The 22,096-nt window shown below is 42.5% G+C and overlaps 1 protein-coding gene across 2 annotated transcripts in view; it reads right to left on the reverse strand.

Moving 5' to 3' along the window:
- LOC110520213 (NEDD8-conjugating enzyme UBE2F) overlaps positions 1-22,096 on the reverse strand; it is an 88,185-nt gene that overhangs the window by 60,314 nt on the left and 5,775 nt on the right. For both annotated transcript variants that reach the window (XM_036974604.2, XM_090229947.1), the window contains 3 exons: positions 21,354-21,489; positions 14,460-14,489; positions 12,464-12,529 (listed from right to left, as the gene is read on the reverse strand). In XM_036974604.2, the coding sequence (XP_036830499.1) occupies positions 12,464-12,529; positions 14,460-14,489; positions 21,354-21,471 (214 nt within the window). In that variant the 5' untranslated portion in view covers positions 21,472-21,489. The remainder of the gene's footprint in view (positions 1-12,463; positions 12,530-14,459; positions 14,490-21,353; positions 21,490-22,096) is intronic.

Raw genomic sequence — 22,096 nt, forward strand, 5'->3', positions numbered from 1 at the left:
TACAAAAGCAGCTGGACAACTGATATCCTTTGCGTCTAGTAGGCATGGGTCAATGTGTGGTTTTGGTGGTATGTGCGGTTTGCATAGATGTGTGCCCCTTGGTACATGTGCACACACACAAGCAGTATAAATATGTATGTAATAAATGCTTTGTTACTTTAACATTTTACACTGTGCACCTCAATTTCTGGATGCGCCTACATTTTTTCATTTAGGAGCACATGTACTCCTTGGGGGAAAAAATTGTGTAGAGCCCTGTGATGCACTAATTCATTCAGCTCGACAATAACGCTCATCTCTCAAACATGGATAAAATGATCTCAAAAGGGCTGTGAACCTAACTAAACTTTGGTTGAAAACAACACTAAACTTTGAGGTTTCACTCAAACTACTTCACCACTCACAAAGCGATTCATGCTGAAACTACACTTCCAAAACGTATCGCTTGTTCACCCTGTGTATGTTACCAGCCACAAAACTGAACACCTGCTACTCTGAGCAGGCTTGATGGATCGTTTGGTCCCACTGATTGATTGGAAAAACAACCAATTGTGGTCACAAGTAACCGTGCTGCCTCCACTGACAACACTGTGTTCTCCTAATGTTTGCTGCAACACAGTCATCCACAAGGAGTATCTGTCGACAGGACCCCTTGGGAAAAATACTTTTCGATACCTCTTGGTACAGAATCTGACTCAAGCGGATATTACAATATCTCAGCACATACAAATCAGCAAAACTCAGACTATTTCCATGATTTCGAGGAAGCAGTCTGAGTGAGCAACTTCCGTCCTCATTGGTCATGCAATACTTTAGCTAAGATGAACTTCTCTTGTCCTTCAGACACTTCTGCAAGCAGTGCAGCAGTCTCAGGAAACTAAGTATCAATGTTCAGAGTGGACTCTGCTTCCGATGATACATTTTCCGCTTTGAGGGCGACAGACCCCTTAACACTGAAACTAACAGCTTCAGTCCCGCCACTAACCCGGTAACTCCAACTAGTATAACACTGTGATATCGCCAAAAGATATCCTCGTCTCAGTTCACAGTTACTTAAACGGTTCCCACACGTGGACGCTGTGGAAAATGCGGGCCATGACAGTTACTAAGCATTTTGAAGCAAAACACCAGGAGATTTGGTTGAAAGGTTACAGCCAATCTACGAACAACGCAGCTGCTGACAACTTGTACAAAGTGCACAATATTTTTGTTTGTGCCTCGGGGTTTCCGGAGACAAAAGGGGGTAGGGGGGGGAAATACTAGCCCAGCTCCATGATGAGCCTCGTCAAGGCCAGTGGGTGGGTCGAGGCTACGTGCAACACTGTGCGAGGCCGCCCACGAGAACAGAAAGGGGCGGACAAGCCCCTCGACGGGGATAACCTTGGAATACATATTGAGATATCACAGAGGTGTCCCACACTGGTCGTAAAAGAGATCACTGAGGTGTCCCACACTTTCCATCTCCCCCCAAAAAATGGTAACAATAATCATTCGTAGCCATGCGTAGTCTCAACTACAATGCAAATAGTAAAATACTCTAAACATGCGTTCCGGTAGGACAACAATACGGAATAAAATCGGTAAAATAGTTGGTCCCCTTTGGTATGCCAAAGGGGATATGCCAGAATGCCAGAAACAGTCAGCAGGTTAGAAACCTAACAAGTCAAATTGCCCTTGATAACAGCAACAGATGAGGTAGTAGTCACTCAGATTGCACCAAGTGGAAGGGAATCGCCAAAACACTCTTCTGATGTTAACACACATGCCGTTAACAAATAGAACTGTAAAAATATCTGAACACTATGAAGTGGATATCAACACACACGTACTCAATTACATGCTCGCTTACACATACGGACTTACACACACACCCCTGATCTTGTGCTCATCTCGCCATCTCTCTATTGTCGAGAACTGTTTTATAATTTAATGTTTGTTTCTTTTTTATGTATTCGTCTACAAGTTTATATATGTTTACAACAAGCAAGGGGAAGATATCAGAATAGGAGCATTGGGGAATAATAACATATTGTACAGAATACATTTGTACTGTAGTGAAGCCGTCTCTAGAGTAACGCAAGGTCTCTTTCATGATCATGTGAAACATGAATTGCTATGGAAATGCTGGGATGTTTTTCAATGATGTTAAAGGTAATTATGATGCAACTATGACAGTGATACGATATGAATTACAATTATCCTCATGAATATTAAGGCTATACCCACTACATGTTACACAAAGACACTCAACCATGCAAATTGTCGGAGTTACTATTTATTTGGACATCACATATTATAGTCTTACTCTTACACAGACATTGTACACACTCTCACTAAATCACATCCAATATCATACACATCAACCTACTCAGATTTACTACACATAAAATATATTGTCTTAATTTTCTAACATCTGTGGCATTGGCTCACAGGCAAACAGGCAAGGGAATAAAACAAATATTTCTAGAACCTATTTCTTGAATTTTAAATATCAGACATTTGAAAGCTCTAATTTTGACCGTCATAATACCTCTGATGGCAGTAACTTTACAAGCACTAATTATGGTCAATTTAGAGTGAGGATAGTATCTAGTTATGGTAAGGGGGGAAATAAGTATAGCTAGTTCTAATTATAACGGTTTAGCAGATTATAAAAAAAAGAAGATCAGTCTTTACGTGGCTAAAAGAAAAGGAATATAACAATCTGTTTACAGGAAACTCACTCTACATCCTTAGATAAAGTTGTGTGGAAAAAGGAATGGGGTGGTGAAATAATTCTCTGTCATGGACAAAGGAACTCAAAAGGTGTGACATGAATTAACAAACATTTCAATCGGAATGTGCAAATAGTCAGGAATGATGATTCGCGAGAAAGGTGGATCTTTTTGATAATGAAAGTGGATGAAAAAGAGATTTGGCTCATTAATCTATATGGTCTAAATCAGGATGATCCATACTTGTTTGAAAACATTTATAGCAATTTGTTGAACTTACAGGCAACAAATGATCAAATCATTATGGTAGGAGACAGGTGTTAAGTTGGGCGTAAAAGTTATCATTCTACAAACTATTATCACCATGCCCTTTGGGAAATCACAAATATTATGGACACATTAGAAATAGTGGATATTTGGACACTAAAAAACCCTGACCTAGTGAGATATACATGGAGACTTAATCAAGCTAGTCGTCTTGCCTACTTTGTCTCTTTCTCTCTTGCATAAAGGTTCAAAAAGTTTTAATAGGAGACAGAATGTGATCGGATCATCATCTAATTGGCCTTCACATAATTCAGATTGTCCACGTGGACGGGGATATTGGAAATTTAATCAAAGTTTACTGGAGGACAACATTTTTAACTAGGACAAAATAATTTAGAGCTTAATTTTTCCAGTATAATATAGGTTCAGAAAATCCCCTTATTGTTTGGGATACCTTTAAAACGTACCTTCAGGGGTCAATCAATTCAATATTCATCAATAATAACAAAGCAGTTTCTGGCTAAAAGAGACAAACAAGGGAAATCCATGAACTAATAGTACATGTAGATAGCAATAAAAATGATACCACAGAGATGCAAAATAAGTTAGAGGAAAAACAAAAAGAACTTGAGGAATTTATTCAAGCAAACTGAATAGAATATGGAGAAAAATTAAATTCTTCCCGAATCTCCAATACGGGAATGCTAACAAAAATACATTTGCAGAAACTCATTGCTGAAGACCGTCATCTATGACTCTTCGAATTATATTTTAAAAGTGGAAGCTAAATATTTTAGGGAGATGTTCTCTTTTCCGTCTCATCCTCTCCCACTGAATGAAGATTACGGTAAGGAATTCTTTCCAAATAATTAAAAAAAAATGGAAAATTAACAAATCTACAGAAAGATCAGTGAGAAGGTCAAATTAGAGGCTATTAAATTCTTTCAGCCAGGAAAAACCCCAGGGCTTGATGGCATACCGGTAGAGGTATATCAAGCCTTTTTTGGTATACTAAAAGCTCCATTGTTAGATGGTTTTAACTACTCCTATAGAAATGGTAGTCTGTCAGGTACTCAGCAGGAAGGTCTGATTTCTCAGGGTATTGCCCTCAGGTAGCCTGTTTCTGGTCTCAGGTTCAAGAATGGCTGAAAATGCATAGCATTGATCTAAAATTGACCCCGGAAATAGTACTGTTAGGAGATCTGGAAAGACTGGGTCAGTCAATTACTAATATTCTTAGTAAAAATAATGATGATCTTCAACTCGCAATCTGTGGATTCTACTTGATTAGATAGAAATTGTACGTTAAACATCACAGCATAGTTGAAAGATATGTTGCATAGAAATCCGAAGAGGGTGGCCAGCAGAGATAGGTGGGAAGGGCTGAGGGAAGCTGAGGGTTGGGATGTGGTATTGGAGACAAGTGGGAGTAGAGTTGATGTGCGGGAGATAATGATGGTCAAAGATTAAAACTAGTTAAGTCAAAGTCAAAAATAAAGTCAAAATAAAACATAATAAAAAGTCTGTTTGAATGACACTGAGGGGCAGTGTTTTTGCAGCTAATGCCGGTTTGCCTGAGGCTGATGCCGTGCAGGTGTTTGTACACATGTACAAACACCCACTCATTCAAATAAACGCATACAAGAACACACACATACAGTGGGGCAAAAAAGTATTTGGTCAGCCACCAATTGTGCAAGTTCTCCCACTTAAAAAGATGAGGCCTGTAATTTTCAAAGGTACACTTCAACTATGACAAAAAAAAAATCAGAAAATCACATTGTAGGATTTTTAATGAATTTATTTGCAAATTATGGTGGAAAATAAGTATTTGGTCACCTACAAACAAGCAAGATTCTTGGCTCTCACAGACCTGTAACTTCTTCTTTAATCTGTAGTGACACCCCATCCCGTGAACGGGACCGTTGTCATCATCTGATACTAATTAGCATAACGCAACGGACATAAATCTTCCTAGAAAATATTCCTATTCATGAAAATCGCAAGTGAAATATATTGGAACACAGCTTAGCCGTTTGTTAATCACCCTGTCATCTCAGATTTTCAAAATATGCTTTACAGCCAATGCTAGACAAGCATTTGTGTAAGTTTATCATAGCCTAGCATAGCATCATGCCTTGCTAGCAGCAGGCAACCCTGTCACGGAAATCAAAAAAGCAATCAAATTAAATCGTTTACCTTTGATGAACTTCGGATGTTTTCACTCACGAGACTCCCAGGTAGACAGCCAAAGTTCATTTTTTCCCAAAATATTATTTTTGTAGGCGAAATAGCTCCGTTTGTTCACGTTTGGCTAAGAAATCGCCCGGAAATTGCGGTCACCACAACGCCGAAAAATATTCCAAATTAGCTCCATAATATCGACAGAAACATGGCAAACGTTGTTTAGAATCCATCCTCAAGGTGTCTTTCTAATATCTATTGGATAATATATCCGTCGGGACAATTCGTTTTTCACTAGGACCGATTGTAATGGCTACCTCTGTATTTTACGCGAGAATCTCTCTCGGAGCCACCATGTGACCACTTACGCAATGTGGCCACCTACGGCTATTCTTCAACAGAGTAAGCGTAAGCTCGTTGATACATTCACAGCTGAATAGGGAGTCATTGGAACGCAGCGCTTTCAAAACCTGGGGCACTTCCGGATTGGATTTTTCTCAGGCTTTCGCCTGCAACATCATTTCTGTTATATTCACAGACAATATCTTTACAGTTTTGGAAACGTTAGTGTTGTCTATCCAAAGCTGTCAATTATATGCATATTCTAGCATCTTTTCCTGGCAAAATATCCCGTTTAAAACGAGAATGTTTTTTTTCCCAAAAATGAAAATACTGCCCCCTAACACCAGGAGGTTGAGGCTCCTCTGTCCTCCACTCGTTACCTGTATTAATGGCACCTGTTTGAACTTGTTATCAGTATAAAAGACACCTGTCCACAACCTCAAACAGTCACACTCCAAACTCCACTATGGCCAAGACCAAAGAGCTGTCAACGGATACCAGAAACAAAATTGTAGACCTGCAACAGGCTGGGAAGACTGAACCTGCAATAGGTAAGCAGCTTGGTTGGAAGAAATCAACTGTGGGAGCAATTATTAGGAAATGGAAGACATACAAGACCACTGATAATCTCCCTCGATCTGGGGCTCCACGCAAGATCTCACCCTAGTTAATGACCTGCAGAGAGCTGAGACCAAAATAACAAAGCCTACCATCAGTGTAACACTACGCCGCCAGGGACTCAAATCCTGCAGTGCCAGACGTGTCCCCCTGCTTAAGCCAGTACATGTCCAGGCTCATCTGAAGTTTGCTAGAGAGCATTTGGACGATCCAGAAGAAGATTTGGAGAATGTCATATGGTCAGATGAAACCAAAATATAACTTTTTGGTAAAAACTCAACTCGTCGTGTTTGGAGGACAAAGAATGCTGAGTTGCATCCAAAGGACACCATACCTACTGTGAAGCATGGGGGTGGAAACATCATGCTTTGGGGCTGTTTTTCTGCAAAGGGACCAGGACGACTGATCCGTGTAAAGGAAAGAATGAATGGGGCCATGTATCGTGAGATTTTAAGTGAAAACCTCCTTCCATCAGCAAGGGTATTGAAGATGAAACATGGCTGGGTCTTACAGCATGACAATGATCCCAAACACACCGCCCGGGCAACGAAGGAGTGGCTTCGTAAGAAGCATTTCAAGGTCCTGGAGTGGCCTAGCCAGTCTCCAGATCTCAACACTATAGAACATCTTTGGAGGGAGTTGAAAGTCCGTGTTGCCCAGCAACAGCCCCAAAACATCACTGCTCTAGAGGAGATCTGCATGGAGGAATGGGCCAAAATACCAGCAATAGTGTGTGAAACCCTTGTGAAGACTTACAGAAAACGTTTGACCTCTGTCATTGCCACAAAGGGTATATAACAAAGTATTGAGAACTTTTGTTATTGACCAAATACTTATTTTCCACCATAATTTGCAAATAAATTCATTAAAAATCCTACAATGTGATTTTCTGGATTTTTTTTTCTCATTTTGTCTGTCACAGTTGAAGTGTACCTATGATGAAAATTACAGGCCTCTCATCTTTTTAAGTTGGAGAACTTGCACAATTGGTGGCTGACTAAATACTTTTTTTGCCCCACTGTACATGTAAGTGCCAGACATGCACACAAACATATACAGTTGGCATTGCTGTTATGATTTCAGTTGTCCTTGATGTCCTTCGTTTTTTTTGTTGTTTTTGGCATTGTTGTTTGCGGTTTTCTGTTTTTCTCTTTAGTTCATTCTCTTGGTTGTTGGTGTAAAAGTAAAGATAAATTCATAGAAAAAGACTCAAGTTAAATACCCCAGTAAAATACTACTTGAGGTATCAAAAGTAAAAGTATGAATAATTTCAAAATCCTTATATTAGGAAAACCTGATATAATTTATGAACGAAGCATGTGCTTTAGTGAGTCCGCAAGATCAAAGGCAGATGACCAGGGATGTTCTCTTTTTTCTTTTTTTACCCCTTTTTCTCCCCAATTTCGTGGTATCCAATTGTTGTAGTAGCTACCATCTTGTCTCATTGCTACAACTCCCGTACGGGCTCGGGAGAGACGAAGGCTGAATGTCATGCGTCCTCCGATACACAACCCAACCAGCCGTACTGCTTCTTAACACAGCGTGCATCCAACCCTGAAGCCAGCCGCACCAATGTGTCGGAGGCTACACCGTGCACCTGGCAACCTTGGCTAGTGCGCACTGCGCCCGGCCCGCCACAGGAGTCGCTGGTGCGCGATGAGACAAGGAGATCCCTACCGACCAATCACTCCCTAACCCGGACGACGCTAGGCCAATTGTGCGTCGCCCCACGGACCTCCCGGTCGCGGCCGGGGGACTCTGATGGCACAGCTGGCGCTGCAGTATAGCGCCCTTAACCACTGCGCCACCCGGGAGGCCAGGGATGTTCTCTTGATAAGTACGTGAATTGGACCCTTTTCCTGTCAAAATGTAACAAGAACTTTTGGGTGTCAGGGAAAATGTATGGAGTAAAAGGTATATCATTTTCTTTAGGAATGCAGTGAAGTAAAAGTTGGCAAAAATATAAATAGTAAAGTACAGATACCACAAAAAAAACTACTTAAGTAAAAATACTAACACTAGTTTAAATAAGTAGTTTACACCACTGTCCATAGGTCATCCCTCTAGACTGTCCGGAGCTGGTGCCTTACAGCTGTAGTTATCAACTTAGGATAGTGCCCTAAGCAACACACCACTAAGTATGACCGCCCTAGATATGACAGACAACATTTTATGATAGAGTAATTTAACCACAAGAATGGACATATAGAGGAAAGTCCAATTAGATGATGGTGTGGTAAGTACATTACCGTTCAAAAGTTTGGGGTCACTTAGAAATGTCCTTGTTTGTGAAATAAAATAAAATATTTTGTCCATTAAAATAACACCAAATTGATCAGAAATACAGTGTAGACATTGTTAATGTTGTAAATGACTATTGTATCTGGAAACAGATGATTTTTAATGGAATATCTACATAGGCCTACAGAGGCCCATTATCAGCAACCATCACTCCTGTGTTCCAATGTCACGTTGTGTTAGCTAATCCAAGTTTATAATTTTAAAAGGCTAATTGATCATTAGAAAAACCTTTTGCAATTATGCTAGCACAGCTGAAACTGTTGTCCTGATTAAAGAAGCAATAAAACTGTCCTTTAGACTACTTGAGTATCTGGAGCATCAGCATTTGTGGGTTCAATTACAGGGTAGGGGGCAGTATTTTCACATCCTGATGAAAAGCATGCTTAAAGTAAACTGCCTGTTACTCAGGCCCAGAAGCTAGGATATGCATATAATTGGTAGATTTGGAAAGAAAACACTCTAAAGTTTCTAAAACTGTTAAAATAATGTCTGAGTATAACAGAACTGATATGGCAGGCGAAAACAGCAATCTACACACAAGACCCCTTTAATGAAAAGCAAAAACAGATTTAAAAAAAATATATTTAAAAATGTAGGGTTAGTGTATTAATAATAAAAAATAAAAAAAGTATTCAGACCCTTTGCTATGAGACTCAAATTGAGCTCCGATGCATCCTGTTTCCATTGATCATCCTTGAGAGGTTTCTACTACTTGATTGGAGGTCTGTAGTAAATTCAACTGATTGGAAATTATTTGGAAAGGCACATACACCTGTCTATATAATGTCCCACAGCTGACAGTGCATGTCAGAGGAAAACCCAAGCCATGAAGTCGAAGGAATTGTTCGTAGAACTCCGAAACAAGATTGTGTTGAAGCACAGATCTGGGGAAGGGTACCAAACATTTCTGCAGCATTGAAGGTCCGCAAGACCACAGTGATCTCCATCATTCTTAAAATGGAAGACCTTTTGAACCACCAAGACTCTTCCTAGAAAGTGTGCAATCAGGGGAGAAGGGCCTTGGTCAGGGAGGTGGCCAAGAACCGGATGGTCACTGACAGATTTATAGAGTTCCTATGTGGAGATGGGAGAACCTTCCAGAAGGACAACCATCTCTGCAGCACTCCACCAATCAGGCCATTATGGTAGAGTGGCCAGACAAAAGCCACTCCTCATGACAGCCCGCTTGGAGTTTGCCAAAGGGCACCTAAAGACTCTCAGACCATGAGAAACAAGATTCTCTGGTCTGAAGAAAGCAAGATTGAACTCTTTGGCCTGAATGCCAAGTGTCACGTCTTCTGCGGCAGGGACTGGGCGGCAAAGACGAATGGAGCAAAGTACAGAGAGATACTTAATGAAAACCTACTCCAGAGTGCTCAGGACCTCAGACAGAGGCAAAGTTTCACCTTCCAACAGAACAATGGCCCTAAGCATGCAGCAAGTCTCTGATTATCCTTGAGTGGCCCAGCCAGAGCCATGGACTTGAACCTGATTGAACATCTCTGAAGAGACCTGAAAATAGCTGTGCAGCAACACTCCCCATCCAACCTGACAGAGCTTGAGAGGATCTGCAGAGAAGAATGGGAGAAACTCCCCAAATACAGGTGTGCCAAGCTTGTAGTGTCATACCCCAAAATACTCGAGGATGTAGTCACTGTCAAAGGTGCTTCAACAAAGTACTGCATAAAGGGTCGGAATACTTATGTAAATGTGATATTTCAGTTTATTTTAATTCACAAAAATGTCTAAAACCCTGTTTTTGCTTTGTCATTATGGGGTATTGTATGTAGATTGAGGGAATGTATTAAATTGCAGAATAAGGCTGTAACCTAACAAAATATGGAAAAAGTCAAAAGGGTCTAAATTACAATCCTTAGGCACTGTGATTCTGAGGCTGAGACTCCCACAGTCACTCGCCTCTCTACCGGTCATTAGAGGTCAACTCCAGAGCAGGGGAGCCATGCCTTTAGTAAGTTAATACAATAGCAGGCTCAAGAGGAGAGAATACACTTGACTCAGCGTTAAGAGGGCTCAGAGAGCACCCGTGCACAAACAGACGCGCGCACACACACTAAAATGACTGCTCAGCATATAAAATATGCCTCCTTTCGAGAGTGACTGGCTGACAGCACTGCAGAAATAGAGAGGTGATATAGAGGTGGCTCCTAAACACACCACATCCAAATTCATGACATTACCTCTTCTCTTGGTATTTTAATTAGAGCCGGGAGAACCTGTGGGTTTTGCCAACATCACCTGTGTAGTAGAAACTCGAAGGATAATTTATCTACGGGTCATTCCGCAATTAAATCACCATTATCATTCCCACAGGCTGTGAATTTAAAAAGAGTCAACTGCTGGGGCTGGGCGGTCCTCTCAATCGTGCTCTGAGGCACTGACACAGACTGTGAATGAGGAGCTAGTATTAGAGGGCTTTTCACACTGCATGATCTTAGCCCTGGGCTTTGTGCAGAGCAGATTATTTAGGTCCCCCCAATCGGAATCTTTTCAACCAAAAACTTCATAGACCTCGAGGAGTGCGGGCCTGACAGCAGAGGGACATTTTGGAGCTTGTCGTACCAAAGTACAGCATGAGGGTAATTGTTAAATCAGCCCTCGAACAGGGACTATGGAGGCACCTCAATGTTCCAACCCATGCAAGGTATTGAGGAGCTTGGTTCTAAAACAGTTCAGTTGGTGAAATGAGATGCTATCCACTATCTCCATGCTAGATTAAGCTCTCAAACAGAGTTGAGCATTACAGATGCCCTGCTGACACAGAGATATTACAAAATGGTAAAGGCTCTCTTTAAAAACAAAAAAGGTCTGAGAAAAAAAATGCAGCAGATGTGAGGAAAGTGGCAAAACATTACAAATGCACTGCATTAAACATGCATGTTGCTGTGCCCATCCTCCTGAGCCTGGACAGGGCAGGCTAAACACATGGGGCAGCTAGCCAAGTCTCCTGGCTACACAGAGGGAGAACAACAGCTATTCTGTCCCCAGTTCCTACTACTCACTCCCCAGCTAAACCACACTGCCCTCTGTGACCTCCAAACAGGCTGTCTTTGAATAATCCAGAATAACACTGCTCTAATGGTGACAACCAACAGCGCAGTATCAGAGAATCTGCTGATACTGCACTTTATGAAGGCTAAAGGAAGGAACTGAGCTCATTTAGCAAGAGAAGAAATGAGGTACACATACCTGGAGAAGGGTGGATGTGTGCGTGATGAAATACACACACACACACACACACACACAGAGAGTTAGGAGAACAAAGTCTCCTAAGGCATGAATAATTCCAGGCTGCTCCAGTAACAGTACGTCTTCAGACTACAGTATACAGGACAGGTATGCACTAGGCAGCGCTCTAAGACAGGACCTGCCTGGGGAATAATGATGGCTGCCTGCCTGCCATCCTGCTAGAGACAGCCTGCATTTAAATACAGGGAACAACCACTTAGGCTAGAACAGGACGTGCTGTCACAGACATGATCCAGGACTCTCAATTACCTTCCTGAGAAGCAGAACTTTTGCCTGGGGAGCAGTTCTCAACAGGGGACTATAGAATACTCAATAATAAGTTTGTACTGGTACAGCTTGTCATTGGTGTGAGCTACAACTTTGGATAATGGTGACAATAGTCTAAAAGAACAGCACATGATTTTATTTTTATCAGTGTGATACTCAGCTGGCATGGAGTTTATGCCCTTTAAAAGCACTGCAGTCTGCAGCAATTAGAGAAATCGCTGATGTAGTCCATCTTAGACTTGACCTCCTGACCTCACTGATCCAGTTTAACTCTCAGAGGAGGTCAACGGTTTGGAGAATACAATTACTTAAGCGCTGCCACTGATTAAGAGCCTACTTCTAAAGGTTGACTGAAGGGATTAGAAACAGCTTCCAGACTGTCATCATACCTTACTATCCTAGTAACTAGCTCACTGCACACTTGTGTTATACAATTGTTATTTATGTAGGTCTACATACACACAGGTTGGCTATTAGTGAGATGGGGGCTGGTGGGGTCTTACCTGGAGAGACAGCCAGCTGAAAGTGATGTAGCTTGTTCTCATCAGGGAAGCTGGCTTTACACGTACCTAAGGTGGGGAGGTGGTGAGAGAGAGGATAAGGGCATATCTCTCAGTTGTTATTAGCCAACATTTACAGTTGAATTGATATTTTCTTGGAAATGTACATAGTTATCTTAAATTCAAATATATTATGTGTACATTATAAATCTAGGTCTACACTATCTTTGTTATCTCTATGTTATGCTAATACAGTACCGGTCAAACGTTTTAGAACACCTACTCATTCAAGGGTTTTTCTTCATTTTTACTATTTTCTACATTGTAGAATACTAGTGAAGACATCAACACTATCAAATAACATATGGAATAATGTAGTAACCAAAAGTATTGAACAAATCAAAATATATTTTACAATTGAGATTCTTCAAATAGCCACCCTTTGTGCACTGCTGTCATCAAGGCATTATTGGCATTCCCTCAACCAGCTTCACCTGGAATGCTTTTCCAACAGTCTTGAAGGAGTTCCCACATATGCTGAGCACTTGTTAGCTGCTTTTCCTTCACTCTGAGGTCCGACTCATCCCAAACCATCTCAATTTGGTTGAGGTCGGGGGATTGTGGAGGCCAGGTCATCTGACGCAGCACTCCATCACTCTCCTTATTGGTCACATAGCCCTTACACAGCCCGGAGGTGTGTTGGGTCATTGTCCTGTTGAAAAACAAATGATAATGGAACTAAGCCCAAACCAGATGGGATGGCGTATCACTGCAGAATGCTGTGGTAAACCTGCTGGTTAAGTGTACCTTGAATTCTAAATAAAATCACTGACATTGTCACCAGCAAAGCACCCCCACACCTTCTCCTCCATGCTTCACAGTGGGAACCACATATGCAGAGAGCATCCGTTCACCCACACCGTGTCTCACAAAGACACCGCAGTTGGAACCAAAAATCTCAAATTTCGACTCCAGACCAAAGGATACATTTCCCCGGGCTAATGTCCATTGTGTTTCTTGGACCAAACAAGTCTCTTCAGTAGTGGTTTCTTTGCAACAATTCGACCATGAAGGCCTGAGTCACGCAGTCTCCTCTGAACAGTTAATGTTGAGATGTGTCTGTTACTTGAACTCTGAAGAATTTATTTGGGCTGCAATTTCTGAGGCTGGTGACTCTAATGAATGTGTCCTCTGCAGCAGAGGTAACTCTGGGTCTTCCATTCCTGTGGCGGTCCTCATGAGAGCCAGTTTCATCATAGCGCTTGATGGTTTTTGCAGATGCACTTGAAGAAACTTTCAAAGTTCTTGAAATTTTCCGTAATTACTGACCTTCTCTTTGCTTATTTGAGCTGTTCTTGCCATTATATAGACTTAGTCTTTTACCAAATAGGGCTACCTACTTTGTCACAACAAAACTGATTGGCTCAAAAGCATTAAGGAAAGAAATTCCACAAATTAACTTTTAATAGGACGCAACATTAATTGAAATGCATTCCAGGTGATACTGGTTGAGAGAGAATGCCATGAAGCTGGTTGAGAGAGAATGCCAAGAGTGTGCAAAGCTGTCATCAAGGCAAAGGATGGCTATTTGAAGAATCTCAAATATATTTGAATTTGTTTAACACTTTTTTGGTTACTACATGATTCCATGTGTTATTTCATAGTTTTGACGTCTTTACTATTATTCTACAATGTAGAAAATAGTCTAAATAAAGAAAAACCCTTGAATGAGTAGATGTTCTAAAACATTTGACCGGTGGTGTATATATATCAATGGAGCACTGTATTTGGCTATAAAAGTAAGAAGTAGAAGTCTATGATCATCATCCATTTTCCAGTGGCTCTTAATCTCCCCCTGGTGTTCAGACAGGAGCACTACAGCCGAGCCATCCACCGCTGCCTGCAACTGACTCTTCAGTTACTAATGAGCCATGGGAACATCAAACACATCATTCACATGAATCCGCAACTTTTTTTATGTTGCACTGCATACACTTACTAGGAAGGTTGGCTTCAAGTTCTGCAACTTCTGCAATATGAGAGAGAGAGACAGAGAGAGAGAGAGAGAGAGAGAGAGAGAGTCGTCAAACTAAAACTAAGAATCCTGATTGTGTGGGTAGCTAGGAGAGCGCAGTCAGTGGTGTGCACCAAATCCTAAGGGAACAACATCATATCCCACGCTCCCTTCCCTTCTCTCTCAGCCCCGTGTTGTTGGAATGCTACAAACTTACTAGAAAACACCCCTGCAAAAAAAAGTTACCTTATCATTCATAGGCTGAATGTGTGACTGAAACAAATATTATGAAATGGTAGCTACAGTAATTATTTACCTCATAAATCAGGTTGTAAATTAATCAAAACAAAGACAATATGATTGATAAACCTGCAGACAGTTCAGCAAATAATTTGTACCACAGTCAGGTTGTCTACAGTTTCAAGTTAATGTCACAGGCATTTCACTGTACTTGTGCACTTCTTGCAAACTCTAAATCCAAAAATACAGTAATCAATATAGCACTAAACATGAGAAAAAACAAAACAAGCAATAAAAATAAGACGACAAGTAAGTATATACAGGGTCAGTTCCAGAACCATAAATACAATGGGCAGGGACACTGGAGTGGAGGGAGGGAGATGTACAGTACAGTGGTGAGGTGACTAGGCATCAGTATATACTGTATGATAAACAGAGTAGCAGCAGTGTATATGATGATTGTATGAAAAGTTGAGTATAAATGTAAACTCATCAAAAAAAGAAACGTCCTCTCACTGTCAACTGCGTTTATTTTCGGAAAACCTAACATCTGTAGATATTTCTATGAACATAACAACTGAGACAAACTGAACAAGTTCCAGAGACATGTGACTAACAGAAATGGAATACTGTGTCCCTGAACAAAGGGGGGTCCAAATCAAAAGTAAGTCAGTATCTGGTGTGGCCACCAGCTGCATTAAGTACTGCAGTGCATCTCCTCCTCATGGACTGCCCCAGATTTGCCCGTTCTTGCTGTGAGATGTTACCCCATTCTTCTACCAAGGCACCTGCAAGGTCCCAGACATTTCTGTGGGGGGGGGGGGGGGCTAGCCCTCCCTCACCCTCCGATCCAACAGGTTCCAGACGTTCTCAATGGGATTGAGTGCCGGGCTCTCCGCTGGCCATAGCAGATCACTGACAGAATGAGCAGTATGGCTGGTGGCATTGTCATGCTGGAGGGTCATGTCAGGATGAGCCTGCAGGAAGGGTACCACGAGGGAGGAGGATGTCTTCCCTGTAACGCACAGCATTGAGATGGCCTGCAATGACAACAAGCTCAGTCCGATGATGCTGCGACACACCGCCCCAGAACATGACGGAGCCTCCACCTCCAAATCGATCCTGCTCCAGAGTACCCTAACCCTAACCCGAAACCAACCATCACCCCTAGTGAGACAAAACCGCGACTCATTAGTGAAGAGCACTTTTTGTCAGTCCTGTCTGGTCCAGCGACGGTGGGTTTGTGCCCATTGGCGACATTGTTGCCGGTGATGTCTGGTGAGGACCTGCCTTACAACAGGCCTACCAGCCCTCTGTCCAGCCTCTCTCTGCCTATTGTTGACAGTCTGAGCACTGAGGGACGGATTGTGCGTTCCTGGTGTAACTCGGGCAGTCGTTGTTGCCATCCTGTACCTGACCCGCAGGTGTGATGTTCGGATGTACCGATCCTGTGCAGGTGTTGTTACACGTGGTCTGCCACTGCAATGACGATCAGCTGTCTGTCCCGTCTCCCTGTAGTGCTGTCTTAAACAGAACCCAAACCGGCTGTGCGAGTGTGCCATCCTGCACCATTGTGCATACATTTATTTTGTCTCCCGACACCAAACGCGATCACGACACGCAGGTTCAAATATCAAAACAAACTCTATACCAATTACATTAATTTGTGGACAGGTGGAAAAGCATTAAACACTTATGGTACTTCAGTTAGTTAGCTTGCTAGCTAATTTGTCCTATTTAGCTAGCTTGCTGTTGCTAGCTAGCTATTTTGTCCTGGTTGTTATTTTCCATGAAATGCACAAGGTCCTCTACTCTACAATTAATCCACACATTAAACGGTCAAACTAATCGTTTCTAGTCATCTCTCCTCCTTCCAGGCTTTTTCTTCGCTTGGCAACTTTTATAAATTAGGTGCATTACCGCCACTGACCTCTTTCGTCTTTCAGTCACCCATGTGGGTATAACCAATGAGGAGATGGCACGTGGGTACCCGCTTCCTTCTGCAGGACTTGCAGCGTGATCTGCATCAGAAATAGAACTGATTTCTATTTTAGCCCTTGGCAACGCAGATGCTCGTTGGGGCGTGCGAGCAGTGTGGGTGCAATAATTGAATAACATAGATTTCTAAATGTATTTTGCAACGCAGATCTCAGCGATCACTGCTTCATTGCCTGTATCCGTAATGGGTCAGCGGTTAAACGACCTCCACTCATCACTGTCAAACGCTCCCTGAAACACTACAGCGAGCAGGTCTTTCTAATCGACCTGGCCGGGGTATCCTGGAAGGATATTGATCTCATCCCGTCAGTAGAGGATGCCTGGTTATTTTTTGTAATTTTATTATAATTTTTTTTTAATGCTAACCATCTTAAATAAGCATGCCCCATTCAAGAAATGTAGAACCAGGAGCAGATATAGCCCTTGGTTCTCCCCAGACCTGACTGCCCTTAACCAACACAAAAATATCCTATGGCGTTCTGCATTAGCATCGAACAGCCCCCGTGATATGCAGCTGTTCAGGGAAGCTAGAAACCATTATACACAGGCAGTTAGGAAAGCTAAGGCTAGCTGTTTCAAGCAGAAATTTGCTTCCTGCAACACTAACTCAAAAAAGTTCTGGGACACTGTAAAGTCCATGGAGAATAAGAACACCTCCTCCCAGCTGCCCACTGCACTGAAGATAGGAAACACTGTCACCACTGATAAATGCACTATAATTGAGAATTTCAATAAGCATTTTTCTACGGCTGGCCATGCTTTCCACCTGGCTACCCCTTCCCCGGTCAACAGCACTGCACCCCCCACAGCAACTCGCCTAAGCCTTCCCCATTTCTCCTTCTCCCAAATCCAATCAGCTGATGTTCTGAAAGAGCTGCAAAATCTGGACCCCTACAAATCAGCCGGGCTAGACAATCTGGACCCTTTCTTTCTAAAATGATCTGCCGAAATTGTTGCCACCCCTATTACTAGCCTGTTCAACCTCTTTCGTGTAGTCTGAGATTCCCAAAGATTGGAAAGCAGCTGCGGTCATCCCCCTCTTCAAAGGGGGGGACACTCTTGACCCAAACTGCTACAGACCTATATCTATCCTACCCTGCCTTTCTAAAGTCTTCGAAAGCCAAGTCAACAAACAGATTACAGACCATTTCGAATTTCACCATACCTTCTCTGATATGCAATCTGGTTTCAGAGCTGGTCATGGGTGCACCTCAGCCACGCTCAAGGTCCTAAACGATATCATAACCGCCATCGATAAGAAACATTACTGTGCAGCCGTATTCATTGATCTGGCCAAGGCTTTCGACTGTCAATCACCACATCGGCAGACTTGACAGCCTTGGTTTCTCAAATGATTGCCTCGCCTGGTTCACCAACTACTTCTCTGATAGAGTTCAGTGTGTCAAATCGGAGGGTCTGCTGTCCGGACCTCTGGCAGTCTCTATGGGGGTGCCACAGGGTTAAATTCTTGGACCGACTCTCTTCTCTGTATACATCAATGATGTCGCTCTTGCCGCTGGTGAGTCTCTGATCCACCTCTACGCAGACGACACCATTCTGTATACTTCTGGCCCTTCTTTGGACACTGTTAACAAGCCTCCAGGCAAGCTTCAATGCCATACAACTATCCTTCCGTGGCCTCCAATTGCTCTTAAATACAAGTAAAACTAAATGCATGCTCTTCAACCGATCGCTGCCTGCACCTGCCCGCCTGTCCAACATCACTACTCTGGACGGCTCTGACTTAGAATACGTGGACAACTACAAATACCTATGTGTCTGGTTAGACTGTAAACTCTCCTTCCAGACCCACATCAAACATCTCCAATCCAAAGTTAAATCTAGAATTGGCTTCCTATTTCACAACAAAGCATCCTTCACTCATGCTGCCAAACATACCCTTGTAAAACTGACCATCCTACCAATCCTCAACTTTGGCGATGTCATTTACAAAATAGCCTCCAATACCCTACTCAACAAATTGGATGCAGTCTATCACAGTGCCATCCGTTTTGTCACCAAAGCCCCATATACTACCCACCATTGCGACCTGTACGCTCTCGTTGGCTGGCCCTCGCTTCATACTCGTCGCCAAACCCACTGGCTCCATGTCATCTACAAGACCCTGCTAGGTAAAGTCCCCCCTTATCTCAGCTCGCTGGTCACCATAGCATCACCCACCTGTAGCACACGCTCCAGCAGGTATATCTCTCTGGTCACCCCCAAAACCAATTCTTTCTTTGGCCGCCTCTCCTTCCAGTTCTCTGCTGCCAATGACTGGAACGAACTACAAAAATCTCTGAAACTGGAAACACTTATCTCCCTCACTAGCTTTAAGCACCAACTGTCAGAGCAGCTCACAGATTACTGCACCTGTACATAGCCCACCTATAATTTAGCCCAAACAACTACCTCTTGCCCTACACTATTTATTGTATTTATTTTGCTCCTTTGCACCCCATTATTTATTTCTACTTTGCACATTCTTCCACTGCAAATCTACCATTCCAGTGTTTTACTTGCTATTTTGTATTTACTTTGCCACCATGGCCTTTTTTTGCCTTTACCTCCCTTATCTCACCTCATTTGCTCACATCGTATATAGACTTGTTTATACTGTATTATTGACTGTATGTTTGTTTTACTCCATGTGTAACTCTGGGTCGTTGTATGTGTCGAACTGCTTTGCTTTATCTTGGCCAGGTCGCAATTGTAAATGAGAACTTGTTCTCAACTTACCTACTCGGTTAAATAAAAAAAATAAAAAAACCCTTGCGCACGTGACACGAGCGGTGTGGTCAGCCTATTAGGCGTGTCACAGTTCGGACATGGCAATTTATTGCCCTGGCCACATCTGCAGTCCTCATGCCTCCTTGCAGCATGCAGATGAGCAGGGACCCTGGGCATCTTTCTTTTGGTGTTTTTCTGAGTCGGTAGAAAGGCCACTTTAGTGTCCTACGTTTTCATAACTGTGACCTTAATTGCCTACCGTCTGTAGGCTGTTAGTGTCTTAACGACCGTTCCGCAGGTGCATGTTCATTAATTGTTTATGGCTCATTGAACAAGCATAGGAAACAGTGTTTAAACCCTTTACAATGAGCATGTGTGAAGTTATTTGGAGTTTTACAAATTATCTTTGAAAGACCGGGTCCTAAAAAGGGGGCTGTTTCTTTTTTTGCTGAGTTTATGTGTATATTATGTGTGTGTGAGCAAATGATGGAATGAGTGCTTGTATGTGTGTTGGAGTGTCAGTGTGTGTGTGTAGGGCCCTGAGAATGTGCATAGAGACAGTGCAAAAAAAGTAAATAAAAACAAGGGTCAACTCAGATGACTGTACAGTAACTGTAACCTCAACCTCACTAGGGAGTCCTGTGGGGAGAGAAGGGGTTACTCTTTTGTGTTCCCCTTTCCTTACTATCTCTGCCGGTGCCGAGGTGAGAAGTAACTTATCTTCCTCTAGGTACAGCTTAGGAGCTTCGATACAGTGCTGTGCAAGCAATATTAAAATAATAAATCATGACACAATTGTGAATGGACTGTCTGTACTGCATATGTATTATGAATGGGTACTGGGCTATTTCCATCAATACAATTCATTGGACTGATGCAGTTTCAGCTCCACACCTTTACAGAAAGAAAAGCATGTTCCCTCCCTCAGATCTCAGAGGGAGTATTGGACTGTGTACTTTGTGGCAAACTGCCTTCAGTGGATGTTAGGGTGAATGATTAAAAGAGGATAAACTTTGGACATTATGCCCCAGTGGTAAGACACAAAACAGTAATAGCTACGGACAAGGAGGTAGAGAAGGAGGGAGGTGGAGAAAGAGGAGGGAGGACACATGTGAATCTGTCAGGGAGTCTAGAGGAGCGGATGACGACGAAGCTACATCCGGACAGTGTTCCTGTTCTGCTAACGTTCAAAGCCCACCTCCTCAATCACTAGACAGATAGGCACAACCAGAGATGTTTGACTCTAGCTAGCTATTCAGGAAACTCTAGAGGAAGTGGTAAAATGTGACCTTGCGACGGTATCGGCTCTGCACTGTGTAGGCTAAGAGCATCCAAACATAACAGACAACTCAAATGACAGACATAATTTGACAACTTTTTCTGCCCTTGATGGGGAATTTGTCTTGACCTGACCAACACAGGAAATTAACAAAAATAATAAAAGCCATTAATGTAACTCAAAGAAGAAAAAAAAATACTTGGAGGAATCACAGAGAAGAAACTGATGAAAGAACATCCACAGTGACTGAACAGAAAGACATCCATTCTCCTTTGCATAAGATGGGCTTCTGACCTGGAATTTGAATGGATTTTTAAAGAAAGCAGAACTACAGAGTTTGAAACAGAACATGGAGTGTGGAGGAATAAAATTAGAGGAGATTGGTCAAGGACAGACGATTAAGGGACTGGGATGGTGAGACTATAGAGAAGAAGAGTGAGCAACAGGAATACAGGGATCAAAATGTAAAGAACTAAAGACAGTGTGAAAAGATTAAAAAAGAAAGACGGACAGATTTGAATTTCTTTGAAATTCATGAGAAGAGCATTAGGTTCACCCAGATGCTAGAAGTCTGAAAATACTAACTGGAGGAGATGGATAGATACATTTACAGAAGGTCATGTGTGTTGTACCTTTGATGAGCAGCCGGTCCCTGATAGAGACTCTGTGAGAGGAGTCGGAGGGGCCCCCAGGGGCCCTGCCAGTCTTCACCCCCTCGTCCCTCTTCAGTTTACTGGCCAACGTCAGCATGGCTACCCTACGCTCTCTCTTGAAAACACACAATAACAGCAGTGGATCAGTGTGGGACATGATGCATAAGAGACAGGGATGTAGTGATATTACAATACAATATGACCAATTCATAATAGTAGTAGGCTATAGACAACATGAAAGGAGAAATAAAAGAACGAAATAAGCCTGAATACACTTCCCTTTGCTTGATGTTCACATTACATGAAGTGAGGTCTTGCCAGAGCGTGTACAGGTGCTAACTGCTACCCACAAAGCCCTTTGTCCCACCAGCGTGTGGCTGGGTATGTTAGTTGTGTCTTCTTGTCCCCTGCAGGCCCAGTGGAATTGGGACACTTAGCACCCCTGGGACTCAAAAAGTCACTGCATCCCCCATATGCCACTGCAGCAACAAAGTTGCTGAGAACAGCAGTGGCTGCTCAATCACATAACCTGATGACTTATTCATGCACCTGCAACATTCACTGTCGATAGGAACTACATGTGATGTGAAACATGTCTGATAGACTGGCACACCTAACGGAATTAATCCAAAAATCACTTAGCTTGGCCACCGGCAGCCAGAACCCAAGTCAGCTACTTGATGTTAACACTGTCATGCGAGACCACAAAATCAGTGGTATTC

The sequence above is a fragment of the Oncorhynchus mykiss genome, chromosome 3 (assembly GCF_057628025.1).
Source record: "Oncorhynchus mykiss isolate SJ-2025 chromosome 3, ASM5762802v1, whole genome shotgun sequence".
Taxonomy (NCBI): Eukaryota; Metazoa; Chordata; class Actinopteri; order Salmoniformes; family Salmonidae; genus Oncorhynchus; species Oncorhynchus mykiss.